This window comes from Tachypleus tridentatus, chromosome 6 (genome assembly GCF_004210375.1).
Source record: "Tachypleus tridentatus isolate NWPU-2018 chromosome 6, ASM421037v1, whole genome shotgun sequence".
Lineage (NCBI taxonomy): Eukaryota > Metazoa > Arthropoda > Merostomata > Xiphosura > Limulidae > Tachypleus > Tachypleus tridentatus.
In genome coordinates, this window is record NC_134830.1 from 123,560,170 (window position 1) to 123,587,344 (window position 27,175).

Sequence of the window (27,175 nt, forward strand, 5' to 3'; positions counted from 1 at the left end):
CCACCTCATTACAGACCAAATTATCTGACTTAAGAAAACAGGACAAAGTGTTAGTGTCAACTCCATATTTAATAGTTTGGGCATACACTACCACACTACAAGGAACATTTGAATTTAAGTTGAATTATGCTTTAAGAAATCACAGCCACGTAAAGTGTTAAAAATTAGTTCCCATAAGAAGCACTACACCATGGGGAACAAAGTAACTGGAGTGAGGTGCTACATTACAAATAACTGCATTTTCAGTTGCTAAATATATACCTCCTGCAAACTTAACAATCCAATGGGTGATAGTTAAATTTAAAACAGTTCATTAATGTTTTTATGGAAGATGGGGTAAAGTTTAAGCAGTCCACACCCAACTGTCTGACAGTAGAGGTGATGAGGGGACTTCCCACAGAAGGTTTTGGTAATTTAGTTTACCTCCATGAAATCTTAAACATCCACATCCACGTGTGATAGCCCGTGAAATGGAGGAGGGGGTCCATCTCCAGGGTAGGGTCAAAGTACAGGTGTTGCAGAAATGATGTCTGATGCTGGGGTTGGTGCAGTGGTCTTGTTTGACATTGTAGGACTTCCTGGTTGGTAGGGACAGTGGGGTCCTGAAATTATTTATTATGGATTCCCAACTGCTTGCAGACTGTTCAGCAATCAGTCTGACTCAAAACCTTAATTTCTTATTCTGCATTAATTGTTTGAGAAATTGTTAGGGCAGATGTCTCCATTTAAAACATATTAGAGGAGCTTGCTCACTCTTCCCAAATCAGTATGGAAGTTGTGCTCTGGAAACATGGTGGAAATATCTACCACAACAGACTCAACTCCTCCTGAATTCAAAGAGCATAGGAAATGGACCCATTGAAATACCTCCCCATGCTACTCTGCATTCTTGAAGAAGGATCTAAAGAACATGCCTGTGTTGAAGATCTACAGTGCAACAAATCTTTACTGGTAAGGACAAAATAATGCTGCCTACCACCATTACTTTAACGTTTACAGTGCTACATTCATCTGCCCTTACTAAAGAAGGTTACTTGAACTGTGAGCTATGGCCACACATTTCAAACCCTCTCTAATGTTTCCAACATCAGAAGCTTGGTCACTGAAACAAGTTGTGTGGTGGTTCTTTGACATGTGCTCCTTAGGGTGGTAGAGACCACAATGTCTAGGAGTGCAAACTAGAACCTTCCTGTGTTAACTACAATATTCTCATCTCTCTTACTTGCATTCCAACCCTAAAGGAGTGGAAGAGAAGGAGGTGCAGCATTTTAAAACTGAACAATATTTCTTGCTTAGAGGCTCAGAAGTTATTATCCCCTACTCTATCTCAGACATGTGCTCTGTACCACTGCTAAAATAGAAGTGGAGACAGATTTCTCTGTCTTTGACATTCCTTCTCAAACCATTTGAGATTTTACCCTCCCTGGTAAGAGTTGACATGTCAACATCTTACTTCCATTTCTTGTCTCCACCCTTCCTTCTGCCCCAAGATACAGATCAATTTTTGTCCTCAATCACTAGAATCTACGTCTACTGACGGAGACCTGCCCCCACTCCACCTTAAGCAGGATCCAAGGAGATTGATAGACCTCTTTCCAAATAAAGAAAAATGACACGATTGAAAACAAAAAGGGATCTCCAACCCCATTCTTCTCTACCCAAGTAGAAAAATAAAAAGCCATAATAATAAAGTGGAACTGTTGACGTTTCCATTCTACTGTAGATGTCAAAGCTTTAACTGTTTGTATCTGCAGGTTTGAGAAACGTTTTCTGTAAGAAAAGATGCAAGATAACAGTCACCTTTATACAGTTTTATTGTACTGGAAAGACAGGGCATGTGATGGAATAGCACATGCTTGTCCTATTTCTGCTGCTCAACATTCTCTTGGAGGCCAGAGTTGTCTGTTTCCTTGGGTCATACCATTGCTATTTGTTCTCTCTAACCAGCTCCTGCAGCAACCTTTTATCTATCAGACCTTAATGCTATTATTTAATAGTTGTCATCTCCCTTTTTAATTCTGGGGCACCTTAATGCACATAATCTCCCCTGGGGTAATGCTGATATTCAGGGGAGAGGTTGTGATCTAAGAGCATATGCTCTATAGACTATGGGTTCCTATATGCATCTTCATGCACTTAGTCTATTACTCATTTCTTGATGGGGAAGGTGATATTGGCCTCTAGGACAGTGAATCGATTTTCTTATTTTGAGAGACTGGCCATGATAGATGACACCTAATCCACATGCCTCAGTGTAAGCTGGAACAGGTTAACTGGTCCTCTTTTACTACCTCTGCAGAACTTAATCTTGCTGTTGTTTGGAAGACACAGATAAAGGACTGTGGCAGCAGTGACTGATTGTATAAGCCAAGCTCAAATTGATTCCTGAACCTCACATTTTCTACTGTATCCAGATCCTGCATGCCAAAGGGCATGGCAGACAGAAACAGGCCTGGGATGACTTTTGTAAATATTCTACACTCGTAAAAGTGCTTTGCTTTTCAGCATGCTCATGTATATGCTTGGCAGGTAAGATATTAGAGCCAGCAGCAATATTCAATTAAGTTTACCACCAGTTCCAACATCGTAGGGTACAAGATTCAGAAGGTCCGTCGGAGAGGTATACATGCTTGCCTCCTCCCTTTTGACGTTGCTCTCCCAGGGCCAGGAAGCTGCTGATAACCCAAGCATTGTTGAGACTCTCAGCAAAAGCACTTCTGTTTCATCCATTACCTTCTTAATCAAGTCTTTGGCAGAGTAATTGCCTCTTTCCTTTCAAGCCCAATGTCCCTTTATACAGGCAGAACTCAAACTTGCTCTTCCTGGGTCTGGGAGAACATCACTGGGACATGATGGCCATTTCTACTGCCTCTCTTGCTCTCTTTTTTTTTTAAACCAGATCTGGCAAGAGAATGCTTGTCCTGATGCCTGGCCTCAGGCTACTGTCCCTTTTTCTATGCTGCAAAAGATCCCAAGGTTCCTTCAAACTATCCTTCAATTGTTTTGACAAGCTGTCTCTGGAAGCTTTTGGAAAATAATTAATGTTCATCCTGTTTGGTCCCTCAAATCAAACACCCTCCTCTCACCCACCTAGAGGTTGTTCCCATGACTGTGGACCACCTGATTTTAAAATGTGGATCAGAGAACTTTTTCTAAAGTAACAACTTGGTTCTGTACTCTTTGAACATGTCCAGGGTTATGATACTACTTGGAGATAGTCTTTTACAATACTTTCCTGCACATGGCTCACCTGCCCCTTTATCTACTTCTATCAAAAACGTAGTTAATGTACCTGCAATTCCACGTCAATGTGAATTTGATACTTTCCCCCAGGGCTGTGTTTCGAGTGTTGTACTTTTCAGTGTGAGATTAATGGTATTGCTATACATCTTCCCCCTACCCTTTCAAACAGACTATGTTGCTAACTTCTGTATCTTGTGTGGATTGTCAAGCATCAGAGTTATTGAGCAACAACTCGAACCTGCCCAAAAGCCTTTGAAGTAGATGGACCCCAGTCCTCAGTTTTACTTTTCTCCAAGACCATTTGCTTGCACTTTTGCCACCACTCTGGTCTTCATTGCAGTTACAAGCTCCATCTGTTCCTGAGGTAAAGTTCATGAAGCTTATTGTTGACCACAAGCGGTCCAGTGTACAAGGGCACTGATCATCCTTTGTGTTCTGTGCCAGAGATCTATTGTGCTCTCATTTGAAAGAAACTGGATTAGGGGTGTCTGGTTCTGCAAAGGTCTCAGGCCTGAATATGTTGGCTCCTGTTCATCAGCTCAGGTCTTCCGTTCTGCATGAGAACTTTCCACATTTCACCAAACCACTGTTAACAACTTTAGCATATTCTTCAACACTTTGATCATTATCATAGCATCCTACCTCGAGTTGTCTTCCTTGCTCAGTGGGCCATGCTTTTTTCAGAATAGACAATTTCCCATTGTTACTTTTTGCCTTTGTATCCAGGTCCAGCTGGCTGAACTGGGTTTATTCTTGGATGATGGTGTCTCCAGGGGTCAGCCTGGTAATATCCCACCCTGGGTTATTACCATCCCCAACTTGACATTTGAGTCATCTGGAAAATGGAGATATTCACCATTGGAAGTAGTCTTCTCTTTGAAAGTCTTGCAAACTATCCTTCTCATTTATACAGATGGTTCAAAATCAAAAGCCTCTGTGCTCTGCCATGGTGTGTTGGGGGGGGGGGGTCAGTGGATGCAGACAGGATCCCCTCCTGTTTGTGTCCACTGCTAAGATGGATGCTATTTTGTGTGGCCTGGATCACACAGATGCTCCATAATATACCAAAAGGTATTTATACCCAACTTTCTTAGTGCACTATTGGGCTTGGAATCACTTGACATTAGTTCTTACCTCGTTCTCAGTTGTCTTCACAACCAACTGCCCCATTTTTCTTTATCTTCCATTTCTATGCAGTTCTTCTACAAACTGGGGCCCAGTGATATTCACAGAAACAAACCCTTCACACCACAGCCAAATTTATGTGCTGTTATATGGTCAGTCCTGTATTCCAGGAGTGGCACTGTGAGAAGCTTTTGCAGGTTAAATCTTGTGTTGATTTTTCAGCCATGTTGTTACCAGAAGGATCAGAAGGAATAAGCTGTCTGCACTAGGCTACAGATTGGTCACATTTGTGTAATGTATTGTTTTGTTAGCAGCAACTGATGCACCAGTCTGTGGTCTCTGACACTCAACTCACAATAGCCCATATTTTAGGGTGATGCTGTTATAACTGACTGACTACCCCAGAGCAGCACTGGCAAGGGTGGCACTGTTCACCTTACTTATTTTTAAGGGCCATTGACTGTTAAGGTTTAATGTAAACTTGGGTCATTATTTTTAGCTTGATGAGTTTTTATAGTTGATAGTGACTTTAGGTGTTTTTTTTAATAACTGGTTGTTTGAGGCATATAACTCCACTTCCTTTTTGGCATTGAACACCAAACAACCAACTACCTGCATCAGAAGAATTTGAAATATAAAATGTATTACCTACTGCATACAGACATTAGATGCTGAGGCACCACCTTTATTACTATCACATCACATGCTTTACATTACAATGGAATGGAATGAAGTTATAGGTAGTTTATACATTGTTCTAAAGAATATTACCAACTGTACGTTGAACACTAAGCTAGATACTAATCACTGTTTTCTCCATGTATTATTGGTGCTAAAGATACTGGAAGTATCCTTACAAAATAACTGATGAGTACTAGTACAAGGGGAGGCAGCTGTCCATATGCTGGTGGGTGCCCTGAGAGAGAAAAAAACATTTTATATTGACTATCTCCTAAGATACAGATTAACACAAGCAGTGGTAAAGATTTTCTACAATTACAGCTGTAGTTCTTAATGTTTCATAGTTGTAAGGGAATTTATTCTACTATAGAATTGAAAACAAAGCAATTTAAGTAGCATTAAGTCACAGCTCTTCTGATCAGAATTTACCTTAATGAATGTTTACCACCACCCCAACACAAAGTGGTAATAGTATAGTTCTTGGGTGGTAGCATGGTGCATCAACAGTCAGTTATTACAAGTAAGGCAAAAAGTGAAAAATTACTCTTAGTAATCTACTCACATCTATTAAACATCTCCACTAGTGCTCACACAGTAACAATTTCTTTAACAGCTTCTTCAATACACTGGGCACTGATACCAAACATTGTCAGTAATACATCTGATGGACCGCTCCGTGGAATTTCTCTCACAGCCAGTCGTTTTTGAATGATGTTCCTCTCCATTGAGATGACTTCAGCAACAGCATCACCCAGGCCACCTACCACACAAGCCATGTGTTTCTTTAAAAAATTAAGTACTAAAGCTACCCATACTGTCCTACTCTCAAGGCTGGATCTTTTATATGTCTCACTAACTGGTTCAAACATTTGTATAAAATAACTTAGATTCGTTGAACAGAAGTCTTACTACAATAATAAGTAAATCAATACTCGGTCTAGACACAAGGATAAGGGACAATGTAAGCTACTTGACAAACTTATTGCATTCAACAGGCCTCTGGAAACTTAAACATTTATAGGAGTGAGATATGTTTAATCATATAGGACTCATATTAACATACACTAAAATGTAAAAAAAGACTGAACAGCACTTATTCCATTTCATACAGATCATTCCATACCAGTGGAAAATGTGATTAATATTTTAGCAAAAGCTAGCACACTGAAGTGTTTGTAATGTTGGGAAGCTGACATTGGTTGGAGACAACAAAGAGTAATTTAATTACAGATTCAAAAACGATGTTAAAATGCAAGATAAATTAGTGTGGTAGGAGTTTAAGTCCTTCAAACTAAGGTACATTTAGTTTTATTTAAATTCCACTTATTTCCACCCCTATACAACACTATACTCCCTTCCAGCTGACAGTATTCCCCTATAAAAAGATATTTCCAAACCTTAACTCCTCCACCCCTTCAGCTTAAAGTCCCTTATAAGTAACCCAACTGCCCCACTTATGGGGTGGCTTCCCCTCCATCCTAACAATCATTGTGCTTGGTGGAGACATTTTACCTTCAGGATAGTGGTCTTCCACTGTAATAATCCTTCCACCACATTCTCCTGCATTTTCAAGGATTGCTTCTTTGTCAATGGGCTTCAAGGTGAATGGATCCATCACTCGAATGTTGATACCTTGCTTGGTCAGCGAGTCTGAGGCTTTCAGAGCCTCATGAAGAGTCACACCAGCTCCAATAACCAACACCTGATCCCCATCAGTCTGCTTTACCACCTTACAGATAATGTTCATATTTGTTATAGTTCACACCTGCTCCAATAACTAGGCCTAGTCATTCTACTTTACCATCTATAGCTTATGTTTACAAGGGCTACACTTGGACTTGCAAAGAGATTTAAACATAAATGCAATAAGGTTCTGCAATGCATGGTACACAATGACATCTTTTGTTTTGTTATTCTAAATAAGCATATGAAATAATCCTGCTCTCACCTTAAACATATGTACACAAGCTTTATGTGGTTAATCTACTAATGAACTTAACTCATCCCAAGATACTTAGGTTGAAGACACTTAAACATGATTACATTTTAAATAAAAGACCAATACTGAAAGAAAGAAATACAGCACCATTCATTCCATAAGTCACAATCTGTCAACAAGATTACAGACTAAGCTATAATTAAATTACACTATGTCACAAAATTTACTTTTTTTTTTGTTCCTGGGCAGAAAGTGTTATTTTCCAATTGCTTATGCCTAAAGTAAATGGAAAAAGACCTATTTTACTCTTCAAACTTTGCTTTTGTGACCTGGGTAATAAAATTTAAGCTTACCCATTTTCTAGAACATGCCAGGCAGATTCAGTGCTGAGTAGATGATAGAGAATTTTTCCAGAACTTTCCCTAGTAATATATATATTACAGGGCCTCACTACTCACCACTTCAGTTTAGTTCTAGCTGCCTACATAAACATATAGACCTATATCTGATTTTATCAGAGGTGGCAACAAGAAGCTGCAAGCATTTTCAAGACTCATTGTGCTATGTATGTGGCCATTTATCAAGACAAGAGTGTAAAAGTACTCTGTGACAGCATCTGCTAAAATGTGTGAAGCCTACAAGGTACATTTCGACATGCCTGACCAGGATCAAGACAAACCGTGGGCACCTCTCATTTTACCTGCAAGCACTGCAAAAACAAAAACTCTAAAAGGCAAGAAATACAATTTTTGCTTGCTTGAAGAGTAAGATTTATTATACAAATTTTAGGCCTTTTAAAATTTAAACATCTTTTCATTTATTTTATTTTTTGTAATTTCCAATAGTACAGAAAAAATATCAAAAATATTTTGCAACCTTTTGCACATTAGTTGTGATTAAATAAATTTATTCTTCATGGTAATTTTATTTTGCTCTTTTGCAGGATGATACAAAAGGGGAAAAAGAGAGCCATGAAGTTTGCTATTCCAAGAATCAAGAAATTGCTACTTCTGTATGGTAGATCCTGCCAAATGTCAAGCTGTCAAGAATGCATCTGCTATCATGGAGCTAGACCTCCCATCATCCCTTGCCCCAAAGCCACACTGCCCTGAGCTCCCCTGTACCCACTCTGCCAGAGAGAAAGCAGCCATCCTCAGGAAGAGAACAACAAATCAGGAGAGGAGGTAGACATTGAAGATCCAGCTTACAATTTCAGAGGTGCAGCTAGTGAGAGAAACCATACTACCCCAACCAGAGACCTCAAATGACTTGATCAGAGATCTTGGTCTAACACAGTCGAATGCCAAGCTTTTAACATCTAGGCTAGAGGACTGGGATTTGCGAGATGAAAGTGTGCAACTTTCAAGTCAGAGGAAGAGTCACTCCTATTTTTCAAGCTTCTTCACTTGTCAAAATGCCAAAATGTATCTGGTCTGTGTGAGGCAATTGGTATTGCCTAAAGACCAACAAGCAGCACCTCTTCTGTGAGAGCACACCTAAAGGCCTCAAAGCTGTGCTGCTCCATGATGGGAATAAGTATCCCTCTATTTCCCTGGCTCATTTGGTGCACCTGAAAGAGGAATAACACTATCAAGACTTTGCTAGAAGCTTTGAAGTATGATGAGTATGGCTGGGAGGTTATTGGCAACTTCAAGATGGTGTCATTTCTGACGGAGGATTGACTAAGTTTCCCTGTCATCTTTGCATTGGGACAGCAAGGACACTGCAGTGCACTACTACAGGAAGCACTGGCCATAACGACCGAGTTCTCTGGGAAGGCAGTGTCAAGTGCGAGTCACTAGTGGACATCCAGAAGGTGTTGTTCTCCCCCATTGGACATCAAATTGAGGCTTGTGAAAAAATTTGTCACAGCAACCTTCAAGTACCTTTAAGACTTCTTCCCCAAGGTCAAAGAAGGGCAAAAGTTGAAGCTGGTGTCTTCATTGGACCACAACAAAAGAAGATCCTGGAGTGCACAGAATTCCCCAAGAAGCTCAGTAGGAAGGAAAAAAGCTTGGGGCAGCTTTGTTGCACTGGTTTGGGGCTCAGTGGGCAATCACAAGGCCAAAATTTATGTGGAACTGGTTGAGGCTCTGGTGAAGAACTACAACAAAATGGGCAGGAGGATGTTCTTGAAAGTATTGTTGATGCTTATCTTGATAAATTCAAAGGGAACATGGGAGCACACTCAGAAGAGTATGGCAAGTGCTTCTACCATGATATACTGGACTTTAAATGCTGCTACCAAGGAGCATATAACAAAACCATGATGGGAGACTATATTTGGGGTCTGATATGTGAAAGTGATGTAGGTTACAGGTGCAAATCTTGAAAAACTACTCACTTCTAAACATTTTTGTAAAACTTTAACATAACTACACGTACATTTTGATTCATGTTTTATTCAGATCTTTTGTAAATGAAAAGGTGCAAATTTGCCCATTTTTAAATTTTGTTATCTAGGTTACAAAAGCAAAGTGAAGGGAATAATAGCCATTTTCTGTACTTTTACAATATAAGCAAGTAAGAAATAACAGTCTCTAGGAACAAAATTTGTGGTGCATAGTATTATACTTTAACTGGATCTAGGACTGAAGAGATTATGCAAATTTACACATTAACAGATGAAAAAAAGGAATCCAGCTTTTCTTAAGGTCACTAATATATATTTTCTGTAGAAAGTTCTTCAAACTTAAGTTACAGTAATATTAAATAGTGTAAACCTTGTTAACTTACCTTTGCTTTCCCAACTTCAAACTTTTCATCATTTGAATAAATCACAGCAGTTGCAGGTCGAGATGTACGAATGAAACAGATTCCTTGGGTTTGTGCAGCCAGCTCACATGCTCTTTCTGCAGAGACAGCTTCACTAGGATAGAAGACTGTCGCTCCTGGAAGAGTACGGAACATAGCCAGGTCTTCAAGTGCCATCTGGGAGGGTCCATCTTCACCTGCGTGTTCAATATATTTATTACATGCACCACAACACTAAAGCAAAGTAACAAACTCCTAGAAGTTGCATATAAAACTGAACATTTGGTTTCAACATAAAAGTATTTTCTGAACCAAAATAATCCTTACAGACAATCACACTATACCAGACTCTGCTATCTTTGAAATAAGAAAATTAAAGTGAGCAGGTTGTGATATAATAATTTGCTTTTTTTGAAATAAGGAGATTTAACTAAAAGCCAGTCCCACTTGTTGTTCGCCTAACTTACCAATAGATACTCCAGCATGAGAACCTGCACATTTGATGTTCACTTGGGAAATTGCTCCCATACGGAGCTGGTCAAAAGCCCGGGAGAAGAAAGCAGCAAAAGTGCTAACAAACGGAACTGTGCGCCTTCTTGTAGAGCAACCTATGGCTACACCAACAAGATTTTGTTCAGCAATATAGCATTCGATGTAACGGTCAGGAAAGGCTTTCTTGAACTTTTCAGAGTAGGTAGAATTCTTTGTGTCACCATCCAGTGCCACCACCCTCTCATTGTTGTGACCAAGCTTTGTTAGGGCTACACCATAGGCCAACCTTGTTGCTACCTGCAACAAAATAAACTTCAGGTCAGCTGTTGCTCAGTTTTCCCACAACCTGTGGTGGAAACAGTTCACTTTCTTCCTTAAATGTGCTATACCTTAAGAGACAGTTTTTAGGGATCATCTTCTATACTTTCCTTAAGTATTTAGTAATTAAAAAAAGTTAATACAATATTTTAGATTAATCTATATCTTTCCTCATGAATTATGTCTCAGGGCGAGGGAGATTCTAACACTGTTTTATTTTCTTTACACAAATTGTTCCAACTTCAGAAAAACTAACAATTAACTCAAAATATAATACACTTCTAGGGTATTTTTGTAGTTTCACTTACCTTGTCTCCAATATTGTAGTTTGGAGGTTCAGATAAGGAAATGTTAGAGATATCCACAGAAGGTGCATCTTCCTTCAAGGGCTTCTGGGGACACAGCTGCAGGGGACCCTGGTTAGATGTAGACTTTAGAATAGCATTAATGGCATCAGCAGCTTTCTCTCCTAGAGGCTTACCATGCCAGTTTTCTTCATCTTCAATACCTACCAGAACAAGATATTATTACACTGTCAACTGAAAGTTTAGAATTTTAAAGGACAGGAATGATTTGTTTAACAAAGTCAAAATGTCTTACACTGATAAAGAACATACTAATAGAGTGAATGTATTTGTATATGTGAAGTTTATACCTATAAGAATGTGTAACTAACTTGCCCTACAGTTGGAAACAAGCAAACATGGTGATGTTCAGGGAAATATCCCAGTTTCTTGACAATCTACGGCTTGCCCAATACCAAACATCTGACTAACCTTTACAGGTTTTCTTAATGGCTCTAATCTGTAGATCCATAACTGCAACATACAGAACAAGAATACCAAATTCTACCAAACTTTACACTAGCCTATTCTTACATTTGTATGAACAACACCTGTATCCAACTAAATTCCGTCCTTGGTAGGGTAGAAAATTTACACTTTCAATTATGAAAACTAATCAGAACATAAGATTCATTCAGAATTAAAAAATATCCAGGGTTAGTTCATTTATCAGTGGTGTCACAGGGTTGCTTCATTTACACAAATGACATACACAAAATGATGATATCAGGTTTGTCGTCATGCAATATTCATCTTCCTTTAACCTCATGATAAAGTTTCAAACTGTACCTTATTACATGTAACTGAATAATGCTAAATTTAGTTAATTTCTATTATATGTTATTACTATACCACTCCAAAAGCTTCTATTGATGTCACTAGCTAGGAACAAGACAAACAAAAGAGCCCAGTACCAAAACTTCTTACAGTAACTGGACCAAAAACTCAATGAATAAGCTGTTAATACTACAAGTATACTGAGAGTTATTAATAACACTTAAGTATAATAAAGTGACTAAATTATCCTAGAAAATAACAGTCTTTAATTTACTTATTTTTGCCAAATAAAAACTAGAGGTATTTTTATGTCAGTAAAAGCATGGCAAGAACCCAAAAGTTATTTACTGAGAAGTAACATTCAAAGAGGAGTTCCTAATACTGTTCAAGTAACTTCTATTATTTTAACAAAACCTTATACAATGGTACACTAACAGAAGCTTTACAAACCTGGAATGCCTTTTCCTTTATAGGTTTTGGCCAAGAGAGCCGTGGGTTTATCTTTAATGGTCATAGCTTCATTAAAAGCCTTGCACAGGGCTTCAACATCATGACCGTCTATAACATATGTATTGAAACTACAAAAATATAGAGAACTGAGTTAAAACTTTTCAAAACAAAACCAACAAAAATATTACTTCAAGACAGATGTAAAACACAACCACTGCAATAAAAAAACACTTCAAGACAGCTGGTATGGATGATAGCACTTTAATTAAAATATAGAATAATGTTTCGATCTTCTTAGGTCATCTTCAGATTAACAAAGAGTTTGCAACTGACTGTTACTGGGCACATGTCTAAGGGACAATAACATGGCCAGCGACCGTCAATGTTAACCTTAACATGACCTAAAAAGTTCGAAAAGTTGTTCTGTACTTTATTTTAAGAGTGCTTATTCCCATTCCAGCCATCTCGAGAATACATTTTTACTTCAAATGGGTTCTCATCATCATGAAAGCAACATTTCCATACTTACCCAAAAGATTCTAGACGATTTTTATACAACTCCATCTCATGCTGAAAAGCAGTGGGTTCACTCTGGCCAAGGCGATTAATATCAAAGATAGCCACTAGGTTGTCCAGTTTGTATTTACCAGCAAAAGAAAGAGCCTCCCAGATTGAACCTTCTGCTGCTTCACCATCTCCGATGACACAGTATACTCTATAACTGTATCAGAGTGAAAACCATTAACTGGGTAACAATATACTAAAACTGAAAAAAATATTCAATATCTATTTGAACTCTTTTTAAACTTTTTATTAAATTATATCATTGTTGAGTAAAGGGCAGTAAAGAATTCTTGTCTCACAGTATTTGGCTATAACACATCTAAGTTGTGACCAAACTCACAGAATATAGAAACACCTAAATCAGCAAACAAGTAATTATTTTCAGATATATGGATGGAGTTGAAAATATTGATTACCAAGACAACAGAAATGTTTCTATCCATCTGTTTCACTCTACCTTACTAGGAAGTGTATTTGTGACAAATCTTTGCATGTATATGGATGTGTAAACACATACCTAGCTTTGTCAAAGTACTTGCCAGTGTAAGCCATACCAGCAGCACAGCTAAGGCCTTGACCTAAAGAACCTGTAGCAACATCAACAAAATTCAGTCTCTGAAAAGAAAAAAAAAAACTTTAATCATTAGAGGTTGTGTTGTGTGCTATCTGTTTTTAGTCACTAGACATGTTTGCAAACTTCCTCAAAAAAATAGAGCCAGTTTATTTAATCACCTCTCAGCTTCCACATCTAGCTATGTATCAACCCAGTACCTCTATGATAACTAATTTTTAAACTACGTACTTACCTACTTCTAAATCTACACTAATTCAACCTCATCTAACTAGTATTCTTACAAACTTAAGAGGTCTATACTTTACTAAAAATCATTCATTTGACTTACAGGAGTAGGATGGCCCTCAAGGTCAGAGTCAATTTTTCTTAGATTTAGCAAATCATCTACTGGAAAGAGTCCAGCTTCAGCCCATGCAGCATAGAGTATAGGTGCAGCATGACCCTAAAGAAACAAGTGGTACCATTTACAGCAAATGTTTTTTTTAATATAAAGAGACACCTTATACCACATTCAATATCTGTTTGACTGATGAACATTTATAACTTTAGAACCAACTTGTTTCTATAAATGTTTCATTTACAAAGTTAAAATGAACAGTTATGTAGTTAATATTTACACCTGAAACATTATCACTGTTTAGTTCATCTAGATTAAAATATAAATTTTTAATAGTGCAGTACATCTCAAACAAAAATATTTTTTTAAATATTCAGTTCATAATGAACTTCTTAGATGTGCAATTTAACACAAAGGAGGTAGTTAACCTCACCTTAGAAAGAACAAACCGGTCATTTGAAGGATGCCTAGGTTCAGTGACTTTGTACCTCATTGTGTTGAAGAACAGTACTGACATGATCTCTGCCATCGAGCAACATGATGTGGGGTGTCTAAAAAGAGTTTAATAAACAAATCGTAAAGATTACAATGGTTCTTCAAAACTAAGCAGAAACAAGTTTCCTTTAGTTGTTACAATTAATATCCACTTGGACTTCTTTCCACTTTCATTTAGTAAACTATGATACATAATAAAAAGTTAAACCTAAAAAACAATTATTGCAGTGCCTAAACAGCCATTATCAACTTGTCTAGCTATTCACACTTAAATTCTTTATAAAGAACTTTTGTAATGTTAATCTGACAGCAGCTAATAACTGATATTAAAAAAGAAAGTGCTTTGCAGTTCATACTTTATCTTGTTAGGGTTAACAAGATATCTTGAGGATGTTAGTCTAGGTTATAACATTACCACACCTAAATTGACCTGGAACAATGGACATTAGATACTGCTACCAGTATAAAAAAACTTAACTGATTTCTACCATAATGGCTATAAAAAATAAAACTAGATTACAGGTTTTCAACAATGTAGGAGAGGAAATATATAGAAAATATTTCTACAAATCATGTAAACAGTAGTGGATTTACTTTTTAGTTGTCCACACATAATTCGCATGTTTCTAGTTTTGAGCCAATGTTTCATTTTTCTTTACTATACATGCCAACTTCAGCAGTATCACAGAAAAACTCAAAATGTCTAATGAATAAATGAAGCATTATTAAGTAGAGAAAATTCTAAATCAGTATAATACTGTGCAAAAGTGTTAGGACAAGAGAATATCTTGTCATTCTTTCTAATTTATGGAACTAATTCCTTCCATACTATTATATGACCTAAATTCCAACTTTACAATAATGCTTCACCAATTCTGTTGAGTACCAAGAGCATGTTATAAATGGTACTGCTTGAATGAATGTATTGATCAAATTTAGGGTCAGAAATAACTGTCATGGTACCCCATGCAGCATCTTAAGGAGCTAATATATGGTACCAATATATTCTAGAAGAAATCAATTTAATAGCACTTCACAAATAAACCTTGGTAAAAGTGTTTACACACAATTAGATTCTGTTGTCATACCATGGCCATAAAAGTTTAGAGAATTGTCAGTAGAGTTCACATAAAAACTTTGTGATGTTGGTTGAACTCATAAATTTCTGCACACTTGAAATGCTCCCAATCACTGTCAAATACACCTTAGCTTGCAAGACCAAGACAGGTAAATTTCAAAATAGAAATGCACGAGGCAAAACACCTAAACTCAATGATACTGATGTTAAATATTTGTTTATGTAGCTTTCAGGACAGAAGGAACACTGCCACTGATCTCAAGTTTGAGATAAAGAACCATGTACCAAATGATAGAAAAGTGTCCAGATCTACAATGTTAAGATGATAGCAATGGTTGATTATTTGGTCATGTAGCAGTTAAAATACATTTACTTTGATCACCAGGTATTATCAAATGACTGAAATTTGCTAATAATTATAAAAACTGAACTGTTGGTGATTAGAAAAAGGCATTATGGGCAGATGAATTCAACTTTCAAACATTCGATTCAAAGCATAGGTTGAATGTCTACCAGCAGAAAAGGTGAGGGCTACTCTTTTACCAGGGAATAGTGGAATTGACTAACATTATATCACCCCCATGGGTGAAACGACAAAACATGTTTGGTGTGCCAGAGATTCGAACCCGCGACCCTAATGTTGTTACTCTAGCGCCCTTACCACGTGGCCATGAATGACTAATGATTAGACTTTTCGTGTGGTACGAACAGGGCTCCAGGTAGATAGCCTAACCGCAAACAACACACAATTTGAAATACGTATTACTATTATTTTATTTTACACGTATTATTTACGGTTGTACTGTCAGAGATATGTTAGCACACTACTAGGTTACACACTAGGAAAATGGCTGTTTTTTTTTCGCGTAGACGCTAGCATTTCTTTAATTTCAAAAAATGTAAGTCACAACTACCGATAGAATGTAGTTATGAACGTTGCAATTACAATGTATCGATGCCAAATTACACAGTCGATAATCGCCGATATTTGGCTTACTTAACGATGTTTTCGACAATTTGCAGATTTTAGTTTCCTCATTCTGTTTGTCATTTGAACCGTTTATCGGAATATACCTTTGTTTCAAACTGGTTTTACAATGTTTACTTATCAGTAAGCCTAAAAGTGTGCATATCACAACCGCGGAATTAAACCTGTATTGGAAGACTAATTCCAAATTCACTATGCGCATCTTCACGAAAATTGGCAATATTTTGGTAAACATGAAATGTTTGTATGTGGTATACAAAAATCTAGTCTATAAAAAATTAGTAAAGTAACTGTGCGAAATTCATGATATAGAGAACTTATTTTCATAATGTCTAGAAGATCCCGAGAGAATTAAGTTTTTTTTAGTAATATTGTACGTTTAATTTTTAGGTTTCTCTAGACGAACATCGTAATTAGTTACAGGGTTATTACAGACATGAACTAAGAATAGTAAAAAGAATGACTGAAAAATAAAGTTAACAAACACAGTTGTTTCATTTACTGTATTGATTACGAAGTTGCATATTAGTTGTATTTACAGTTTAAAACCTGTAGGTTAAGTTTTATTAGACGTGTTTTCTGGTGCTTTTTTTTTTTTTTTTTGCAGCAAGTGGAACAGTGCTAAGAACAAGGACAGAGCGAGACTTTCACAACCACACAGGGAAGTAAAACAAAAATAAATCTGTACATACATATGCGTATGGGAATTTTTGAAAAGGGAGGGACATACAAGTTTGCTCGAATGAACGAACCTCCGCTTCGTACGTCTAATTTTTTTTTTCAGCCAAATACAATGCTAATACATTCAACTTTCTATAATATGAACTGTTCAGTCACTATAAATCAGCATCCAGACGCACGATACTGAATTACCGACCACATTCATTACTAATATAATAATAATAATAATAAAAGATCGATGTCGCACTGATCATAGCAAAAGTTACCTGGAGCAGAAAATGGATATAAATGGTGAAATAAATTAACAAGAATCATGAAATATTCAGTGACTTAGGTATTAGCTATCCATTAACGACGAATTCTGAAAATATGTTTATTTACGAGTTAAGCGTAGTACCACGAGTCATTACAATTTCTGATAAAACGTTGTTTGTAAACTTGGGCCTACAAGTGAACGTAGTTGCAGTCTATAACAAATGTTACTGAAGAATAAATTAATTCGTTATCTCTATATAGCCTTGGTTTGATATTATTTTTACTAGATAATTTAAAAAAAAACCACCGAATGATGGAAGATACTGTAATAGACAATCACTTTTAAGCGAAGTTAAAAAATTAAAAAGCTCAAAGTGAAATTCATAAGAAAGGCCTAAAGATTTTTTTAAGGAAAAATTTTCTAAGTCAATTACAGCCCCTCGTCGAGGCCTAACAACTTGACTATGAAAATCTAGCATCCATCTAACTGATATTTGTTCCTAATTTGTATGTAATATCACCATATTGCTGCGAGGTCAAACTTTGAGAAATGTTATACTAATATAGAAATTACTGACGAATTATTAATCATGAGTAGTGTAGTGGTACACCAGTATGTATAACCCGCCACTTGAACTGGAATTTATTTTATGAGATTATTAAATCAAGCACCATTCTGAAACATCTTCACACTACGTAGAAAGTCCAAGTCCTGTTCTTAAGAATTCAAAATATAAATTACCAGAATACACCATACCAGACACTCACAATCGATCCGTCTGTTGAATGAACATTTAAGGGTTATGGTCGAACGGTTGCCCTTAGCAACGTAACGTCATACAGAAATTCTTCCTGATTGACTTCAGTCAGAAGTTTAATTTATACTTTACATCAACAGTTTAAAAGTCATCGAATTCAGTGATGTTTGTATAAAATCAAGGTCATATTTGATAGTGAGTCCCAACACCATTAAAACTTTGTACTACCATCTACACGTCGTTCATAGCTCGTACTATTAATAAAACTGAATGTTTATTGTATTTGGCAGTTACGCACGACGTAAAATGATGCTATTTGAACTTATCACCTACATAGGTGGTTCCTATATTTACAAAGTTTAAATCAACTCTTCAGGTTCGTGGAACCTCTAAGAATAATACTTTCCTTTTTCTTTTTTAAAGCCAGCACAGAGGATAACTAGTTAGGATTTTTTAGAACCTACCGAACTGGTATTTTTCGGGAAAATATTGTACTCCAATTTGTCCACGAAACTTTCCCTCTGAATACGAAAGCAGATTTCACGTAATCAAGAAAACTGTCTTATGAAATATTTCACTTCGATCCTTCTTGCGCAGTAACGTACAAAAAGATACTCTAATAGGAATCAGTTGTAATACGTCCAAATAATTTAAACACCTAAAACACTTTTCTGCAACTTGTACTAATTTATGAAATGAAGTTTTTGTTACTGATGTCTGTTCGTATTACAAAAGGTAAACTTTCTGAAAACAGGGCCACTAAATAAGTTAAGTTTATCTCAGTTGTTGAACATTAAAATAAATGAAGCGAAGTAGCGTCTCGGGCTATGTTTAAAATTTACGTCATGCTACTGCCAAAGAAATATCCCACCTCCCCCCACTTTGTAGCAGTAAGCCATCAAAACAGTGACGTTAAATCTCAATGTTTTATTGAAATGACTGAACATTTAGTTGGCAGTAGGTATTGTTAACTCGTTTCATTCCCTACAAAGTATTAGTTTAGGTTTAAGGACGGCTAGCACAAGCAGCCCTTGTGTAGTTTTCATGAACATCCGAAACAAATGCAACAAAATCAGTCTTCACGGGTGTAATACTGTCTTATTTATGATTATACAAATAAGAACACTGGCAATTATAAATCACTATTAGAAGTTAAAGCATTTTTTTAAAAATCGACCCTAAAATAAATACGTTTCCGACGAAGGCAAGAGCTCATACTGTAGCAGCGTTATTCGAAAATGTCTTTAATTACAAAAATGTTAAGTAATACGTTCACACAAACACACCTAGAAAAAACAGGAACTAAAAAGTTATTGTTAATGTAAGTTATCCAACAAAATCTACCAAGTATGTCAATTTTGTCTTTTTAAAATTCATGTTTTACACAAACTATACAAGTCTTACCCGCTAGTGGCTGCGTTCGTAGATTTTATTGAGTCGACTCTAAGCCTATTGGCTATGTCCCTCAACGCTTCTGAAGTGTTTTTCTCCATAGCCTCATCAACTTTGTAGCCTCGCTTAATCTTTCGAGGAAGACAGAGACAAAATCGTGGCATTTTTACACTATAATTTTAAGAGTATACCGAAAGTTTCGTTTTAAGGAGTAGTTTAGACGAATAACAATTTTAACCGGAGCAAATTTCGTTAACCATATTCACCTACAAATTGTGGACCTACAATAACTGGACCGAAAACAAGGTACTATTGCACAGCGTAACAAATACAACTATCTAACCCATTTGATTTTTTAAACTTTAAGTGAACGGTAAAACCGCCCTGACCTATTTGTTTCGATTATCAGTTCTCCAAGAACTTGTATCACGACGTGAAAAATTAGAACGGAACGCATGAAAGAAAAACAGAATATATAACCAGTTAGTTCTGAAAGGTCTTATATTTTTTACAAATAACCAGTTAAAGAACGTGCTTTGTAGTAAGTAGCTTTGTATTCAACTGATGTTCCTAACCCTTAATTCTTTATACCGACAGTATAAGTACGTACACACGTTAGTTCATTTTGTTTGTTAGAAATGGAAGTATGTTCCATCTTCTATGTAGTCTCAAGTTATTCGTAACAAAAATCGCTGTTTTTCCTTAAACTATTTACTGATAACTTATAGCACGCAAACGACGTTTTATTTACTTAAGTAACAAATAAATACACGCTCCAAGTGGAGCATCTTTGTTTTAAAACATTAATATTAGGGCTTCGTTATTCATTATTATTTAAAGCAAAGTTTAACACGCATATCCCGACTTTTAAATAGAATAGACAATTAACTGTTTACTAGTTTTCACACACCGGTTCAACTTGAGTAATAATACAACTAGTAGTATGGTGATCAATATTTTATGTTGTTATACGGTAGAGATATGTAGACGACACGACTGCGGAATTCATATCTACAGAACACACAAACTTAACTTTTCCAATCACATTAACTCTACACATCCCAACATTAACTTCACCTGTGAACAGGAAGGAAGCAATCAAATATCATTTCTTAACCTCAAAATTACAAGAACTGTTATACAATTTAAAACAGAAATTCACGGAAAAATCACCCATACTGGACTATACATTCCTGGGGAACTTAGCACATGAAACAAAACAAAAACTCAACATACTAATAAACCAAATAAACACAGCCATAAAACTATGCTCACCAGATAAAATTAACAACGAATTAGACAAAATAAAACAATACTTCATCAACATCAATAAGTTTCCTCCACAAACCGTAGAAAACTTTATACGCACACACCTAGATAGAAAGCAAAAATCAACTAACAAAAGTAAATATTTCCCACGAATTAAAAAATCACGAAACCATATACAGCTGCATACCATATATTCCCGACATCAGCAGAATAACCAACATTTGCCAAAAACTAGTAACAAAATGACAATCCAGTTAATACCAAATTTATTCAAAAACCAGGCATAAAACTATGTAAAAACGACACTGACAAACACCACACCAACATTATTTATAAAATACAATGTGATAACTGCTACGACTTGTATATTGGAGAAACAAGTAGGAAAATGAAAACCAGATTCACAGAACACAAAAAGTCACCATTACACGTTTTCGAATATTGCAAATCAAATGAACACAACATAACCATAGAAAACACCCAAATACTAAATAAAGAAAACAAACAAACGCAAAATTAAAGAAGCCTTACTTGTACAACTCAAGTAGAAAACGAAACAATAAAAAGGAACACCTTAATACCTATATTAATAAATACAATCCAACATCTGAGCACGCCCTCCAGATTCCTACACTCAATTGCACAACTGCTTTCAAACATGTAGACAGCTATCGGTCAGTTACTTCCTTCTTTCTTTGTGAACCTGACGATGACCGAAGGTCGAAACGTTGTTCGCTCTTCTACAGAGTTTTCTCTACCTATACCAGCCGTTTTTACATATATTTTTCTCTAAAAGTGGGTTTATCACGAATCATTAGTATATAGCTTTTCATATTTGTTCACCACTCCTGTGAATTATTAAGATAAAAGAAATGCTATTGTTTTAGAAAATGTATGGTCTCTTTGTTGTTTATTGTGAAGATACGTCAATGGCGAGGATCGTTCGTGTATATTTACCGTAGAAATTTTGCCAGAAAATGCAGTGCAATATAACGTTTCGTTAGTCTTCTCATGCCTTACAAAAAAAAAAAAAAAATTCCTGCGAAGCTCACGATAATATTACGGCCTCGTTATGTAAAGTCACACCTCCAGATAACAGTCACAGTAACTGATAATACCTCTTATTACAGTCCATCAACGTGTATTTTATTTTCGGGGCTCTCGGTGGAAAACTGAATAAAAACCAAACACTTAATTTCATAGCCTGATCCCACGTATGTGTAACCAATACTTCTATTACACCTAGAATGACTATGGTTGACATCCTTTCATAATGCGACAGGCATTGCGTTTACCGAAGCAGTAACTGTAATTACAGAACGTGTTTCAGCATCCTGAACGCAAGAGGGACACCGTGACGTCATACAAGATAATAAATGACTGGTGCCTACGTGCGCCCGTGGTGTACACGGTTTTCAAAGCATGAATGTTACGCGCGGGTTCTCTGGTCACTTGTTACCACCTACTAATGTCCAAACTGACCATAAATCTATCCTATAATAAAAACGTAGAATCAAAAATTTAGCAAGAATATCGGTTTGTTTTCAAGGACTATCTTCGCTAGCCGTCCCAAATTTAGCAGTGTAAGATTAGAGGGAAGGCAGCTAGTCATCACCACCCACCGCCAGCTCTTGGGCTACTCTTACCAACGAATTGTGGGATTGATCGTAACTTTATAACGCCCCCACGGCTGAAAGGGCGAGTATGTTTGGTGCGACGGGGGTTCGAACCCGCGACCCTCGGATTACGAGTCGAGTGCCTTATGATGTCGGACCCTAAGTACATCAGAACTTAAAGTCTTTTCAGGCATCATGGTAATAAAAAACTCTCTCATTCCAACCGCCCTCGCTACAAGTTACTGAATTATTTAGATACATCACTTAAGTACACTCAGTGATGTCGAGAAACCCACTTGTTGAGAAATTTATATGCAAAAACGGCTCGTTTGGGTTGAGAAAATATTTTACATAGAAGAGCGAACAACGTTTCGACCTTCTTCGGTCATCGTCAGGTTCACAAAGAAACAGGTAACTGACCGGAAGCTGACCACATGTCTGAAAGGGGTTGTGTAACTGTGTGTCGAAATGTATCGGGCGGTATTAGATGATAGAATATATAATTTTATTTATTTTAGTATATTAATATAGGTATAAAGGCGTTCCTTTATATTGGTTTATTTTGGGTTTAAGTTGTTGTATAAGTAAGGCTTCTTTAATTTTGCGTTTGTTTCTTGATTTAGTATTTGGGTGTTTTCTATGTTATGTTGTGTTTATTTGATTTGCAGTGCTCGGAAACGTGTGAAGGTGATTTTTTATGTTCTTTGAATCTGGTTTCCATTTTTCTACTTGTTTCTCCAATATAGAAGTCGTGGCAGTTATCACATTGTATTTTATAAATAATGTTGGTGTGGTGTTTGTCAGTGTAGTTTTTACATAGTATAGACCTCAGTTTTGTGCCTGGTTTTTGAATAAATTTGGTATTAACTGGAATGTCATATTTTGTTACTAATTTTTGCCAAATATTGGTTATTTGTTTGGTGATGTCAGGAATATATGGTATACAGCAGTATATGGTTTCGTGGTTTTTTGATTCGTGAGTTGTATTTACTTTAGTTGGTTGATTTTGCTTTTTTTCTAGGTGTGTGCGTATAATGTTTTCTACGGTTTGTGGAGGAAACTTATTGATGTTGATGAAGTATTGTTTTATTTTGTCTAATTCATCGTTAATTTTATCTGGTGAGCATAGTTATATGGTTGTGTTTATTTGGTTTCTTAGTATGTTGAGTTTTTGTTTTGTTTCATGTGCTAAGTTCCCCAGGAATGTATAGTCCAGTATGGGTGATTTTTCCGTGAATTTCTGTTTTAAATTGTATAACAGTTCTTGTAATTTTGAGGTTAAGAAATGATATTTGATTGCTTCCTTCCTGTTCACAGGTGAAGTTAATGTTGGGATGTGTAGAGTTAATGTGATTGAAAAAATTAAGTATGTGTTCTGTAGATTTGAATCCCGCAACCGTGTCATCTACACATCTGTACCAGTATAGTGGTGGATGTAATGCTGTGTTAATTGCTTGTGTTTCAACTTGTGTGATAAAAATATTGGCTAGAACTGGTGATACTGGGTTGTCCATGCTTAGGCCATTTATTTGTATATAGTTTTGGTTGTTGAACATGAAGCTTGTCTTCATCGTGGTGAATTCTATGAGGGTTGCTGGGAATGTCTATTGATGGGTTACGGTCTCGGATATAGAGTTCTAAGGCTATCTTGCAGGCTTCAGTGGTTGGAACTTCTGTAAAGAGGGATATAACATCGAAACTGGCCAGTAAGGCTGTATGATTAAGTTGATTTAGATTAGACTTGAAATTAAAAGAGTCTTTGATGAATGAGCTGGCTGATTTAATTACAATCTTGGTAAATACATAGCATGGGCATTCTCCAAATATGTAACATCTACATTGTTTTTTTTTTTAGATTAACATTGATTTTTGGACTTATTGATTCAGTCAATTTACAACGTTCAAAACTATAAACACTAAAAATGTAACTTAAGTTTATGGTCTTAAATATGCGAATTTATCTAAAACAGAAAAGTTTACACCGTGAATGGTAACAAACTAAATACGTAACGAAATAAACGTGTTTCTTGTTTGTTTTTCTGTCCGTATTAAAAGTCTTTTCTCTACATGTTAAACAAACGCTTCCTTACTGTATCTCAATCATCTATACAAGGAACTACTGTTTAGCCTTGCAAAACTTCATTTATTCCACGAACCCATTCAAACCAACAAAAATGCTGTGTTGTACAAAGCGAGTCAGCTGCAATTAGCTTCTTCGGGAAAGTGAGGTACATAATAAAGGGGGTGGCACTGTAGATGCTTATTTGTAAGGGAAACTTGCTCTTACGTCATGATAACGTAAGATCAAGAAATCTGATTATTGCTTTAGCCTTGTGAGAATCTCGGAACTTACTAGCATAACATAAAATAAACGAACGGATTATTGATTTAATTAGTTATTGACTTCAGTATCAGTTAGCGAGCTCGATAGTGAAAGTTAGTGTGTTTGATCGAGACTTAGCATGCTTGTTATCTATTGCTTAAACAAGGAAATCCTGCATGTATGTGTATAATGATGAACGTTAAGCGCACATTAATTTCACGGTTTCCACTGACACGTTGTTTCTGAAGTTAGCCCTGCCTGTGAATGTAATTTGTATTCAAGAAATACATTTGTTATCGTTTCCTCCACTTGAATTCGCGTTGTTTTAAATAAATAATCCAAAAGAACCCTCCCAATGTAGAACACGTCATGAAAATACTACAGTTCACAATATTAATAATTATCAAGTTATCTTTTGCATGTCGAGTTTATAACAAGGAAACAAGATTGACTGAAACTATATTCTTAAACTTTCTATACAAGGAATAGACAAGCCATTTGTTTAAAGTCTCAATACTGAAAAGTTTCATGGAACAACAGTCTCCCTTCTTCTGTTTAAAGATATAATAATTGTTATAACAGATTTGTCTGCGATTTCGAATAGACATCAGTATGTCAACACGGCCTGTTATTAGGGTTGATACTGTCCTACATAATTTAAGGATAAGTATGTCTGCTTTAGAGTAGCCAGATGAATAATGAAAGTATTTTGGAAATACGTAGAAGAAACACTGGATCACCTTAAACATGGCGTGTACGAACGTTGTTGTACATTAAGTAGGGTGAAGAAATTCTGAAATACCAAGAAAAAACAAAACTCATGCTGACCCTACTTTAAATTTTCCTACACATACATGTGCTTAAACACTTCTATATACACAAGTGTCTAAACTTATTTACCAACAAATTAACTACAGGTAAGAATTAAATAACTAATACATCATTTTAGCTAGCTGTATTTAACAGATTTAATAAAATAAATAAATACACAACTAAAACCTACATTACTATAATTACTAGAATGTAAAAGGAACTATGATTCAGCAGTTTGATAACTTCCCTTTTTTAACCTAGCCACTGAACATAAGAACGGTCAGAAAATGTAGTTTCAAACCTTTTTAAGACCTAAAAACACTAAAATAGTCAGGTAATATTGTACAACTTACTATTTTCATTTTACGGTTCACTGGATACTTCCAACTTTACGACTACAAATAAATCCAACCTCGACCGACATATTTCTAATATACTTTTCTTTAAAATTCTTATGCAAATATTTTTCTTTATAAAGTCGTTATAATTATATTAACACTGATCTTTCAACAAATCTGCTAATCAAAAACCATGAAGTTAAACATGTAATTTGATCTACTAAAAGTGTATTTTCGTAAATTCATAAGAAAGAAATTAACTACATAAAATTAAATTTTAAACCACTACCAAATCTAACAAGTGTACTTTGAAATTTTAAAATCATATGAACTTATTTTTATTTCTAATGTATTTAATTATTTTAACTATCATCCTTAAAATATAATAATCTAATTTAAAAACACTGCCTTATTTAATATTTGAACAATATCCTGTAATGTAGCTGGAGAAAATATCACTTTGCCGCATTAAAAAAATGTGACGTTTTGCCGCAGTAACCATGACATCAAATCATTCGAGTACTCTTAAAGAAATAATCATCTTAAGTTATTCTTTTACATGAAAATTGTACTTGCCCAGATTTACTTGCATTAGTAGAATTTATGCTGTGAATCCGAAGTTTGTTGGCTATATCTCTCAGTTCTTGAAGAGTTTGTTCATCCATGTCTACTTCACATACACAACCCACCGAAACTGTAAATGGGAATACACTGATGCAATGCAGAGTCCAATTTTTATGAGGGTAAATACATTCACTTTTAAAATGGTGCTGCCCTCTCACTATAAATAAAGTAAATATAAAATACGCATTATTTTAAATAAAATACATATACCTTTTTTAATGCATGTAATAGGTTTACGAGTTCAGTCCCTTTTTATCTCACCCTCTTAGCGTTTTCAATAAAATACCTGTGTCTTTACATACTAATGTAAAAAACTTTGTTATTTACTCTTTGCAATTCAGCGATAAGTTTGCGGACCACTACGCTAGAAATCCGATTTTGATATACATGGTAAGTAGAGCACAGATAACTCATTGTGTACTTTTGTGTTCAACCAAAAACAAAACAACAATAAAGTAGATTTTGATTATATATTGCACAGAATATTGATTGTTTATACATTAAAAGGCTTGTTTGTTTTGTTGTTTTTTGAATTTCGCACAAAGCTACTCGAGGGCTATCTGTGCTAGCCGTGTAAGACTAGAGGGACGGCAGCTAGTCATCACCACCCACCGCCAAATCTTGGGCTACTCTTTTACCAACGAATAGTGGGATTGACTGTAACATTATAACGCCCCCACGGCTGGGAGGGCGAGCATGTTTAGCGTGACTCGGGCGCGAACCCGCGACCCTCAGATTACGAAGCGCACGCCTTAACGCGCTAGGCCATGCCGGGCCACATTGAAAGGCAATGAACTCATAGACTTTTCCCAGACGCTTTGTTATAATAATCATTTTAGAATAAAACAATCCATGTCAGAAAAATAACTTCTTTGAAAAGACAGGCCCAAACAAATGCTGTTGAAGAGATTCTTGATAGAAAGTACTAGCGTATTAAATCCATCCTC

At 36.1% G+C, this 27,175-nt stretch overlaps 1 protein-coding gene across 2 annotated transcripts; it reads right to left on the reverse strand.

The window, feature by feature from the left end:
* Positions 1-5,024: 5,024 nt before the first annotated feature.
* Positions 5,025-26,371, reverse strand: LOC143253534 (transketolase-like). 2 transcript variants are annotated; one of them, XM_076507568.1, is made up of 12 exons: positions 26,181-26,371; positions 14,032-14,149; positions 13,590-13,703; positions 13,205-13,302; positions 12,653-12,844; positions 12,124-12,251; positions 10,861-11,060; positions 10,210-10,531; positions 9,725-9,939; positions 6,562-6,778; positions 5,612-5,809; positions 5,025-5,284 (listed from the first exon to the last, which is right to left on the reverse strand). In XM_076507568.1, exons 1-11 carry the CDS (start codon positions 26,267-26,269, stop codon positions 5,637-5,639), a joined length of 1,866 nt encoding a protein of 621 aa, XP_076363683.1. In that variant the 5' UTR covers positions 26,270-26,371; the 3' UTR covers positions 5,025-5,284; positions 5,612-5,636. The 2 variants fall into 2 exon arrangements, with proteins under 2 accessions (XP_076363683.1, XP_076363682.1); XM_076507567.1 differs by lacking the exon at positions 26,181-26,371 and adding an exon at positions 19,258-19,658.
* Between the last annotated feature and the right edge of the window lie 804 nt (positions 26,372-27,175).

Bases quoted from the DNA above. Each gene is read 5' to 3' on its own strand.
- LOC143253534 (XM_076507567.1), bottom strand. From the start codon at position 19,409: ATGCCACGATTTTGTCTCTGTCTTCCTCGAAAGATTAAGCGAGGCTAC. The intron at 13,704-14,031 runs GTGAGGTTAACT...TTGTTTCTTTAG, and splicing joins ACCGGTTTGTTCTTTCTAAG to GGTCATGCTGCACCTATACT. The intron at 13,303-13,589 runs GTAAGTCAAATG...TTTTCTTTTCAG, and splicing joins TTGAGGGCCATCCTACTCCT to AGACTGAATTTTGTTGATGT.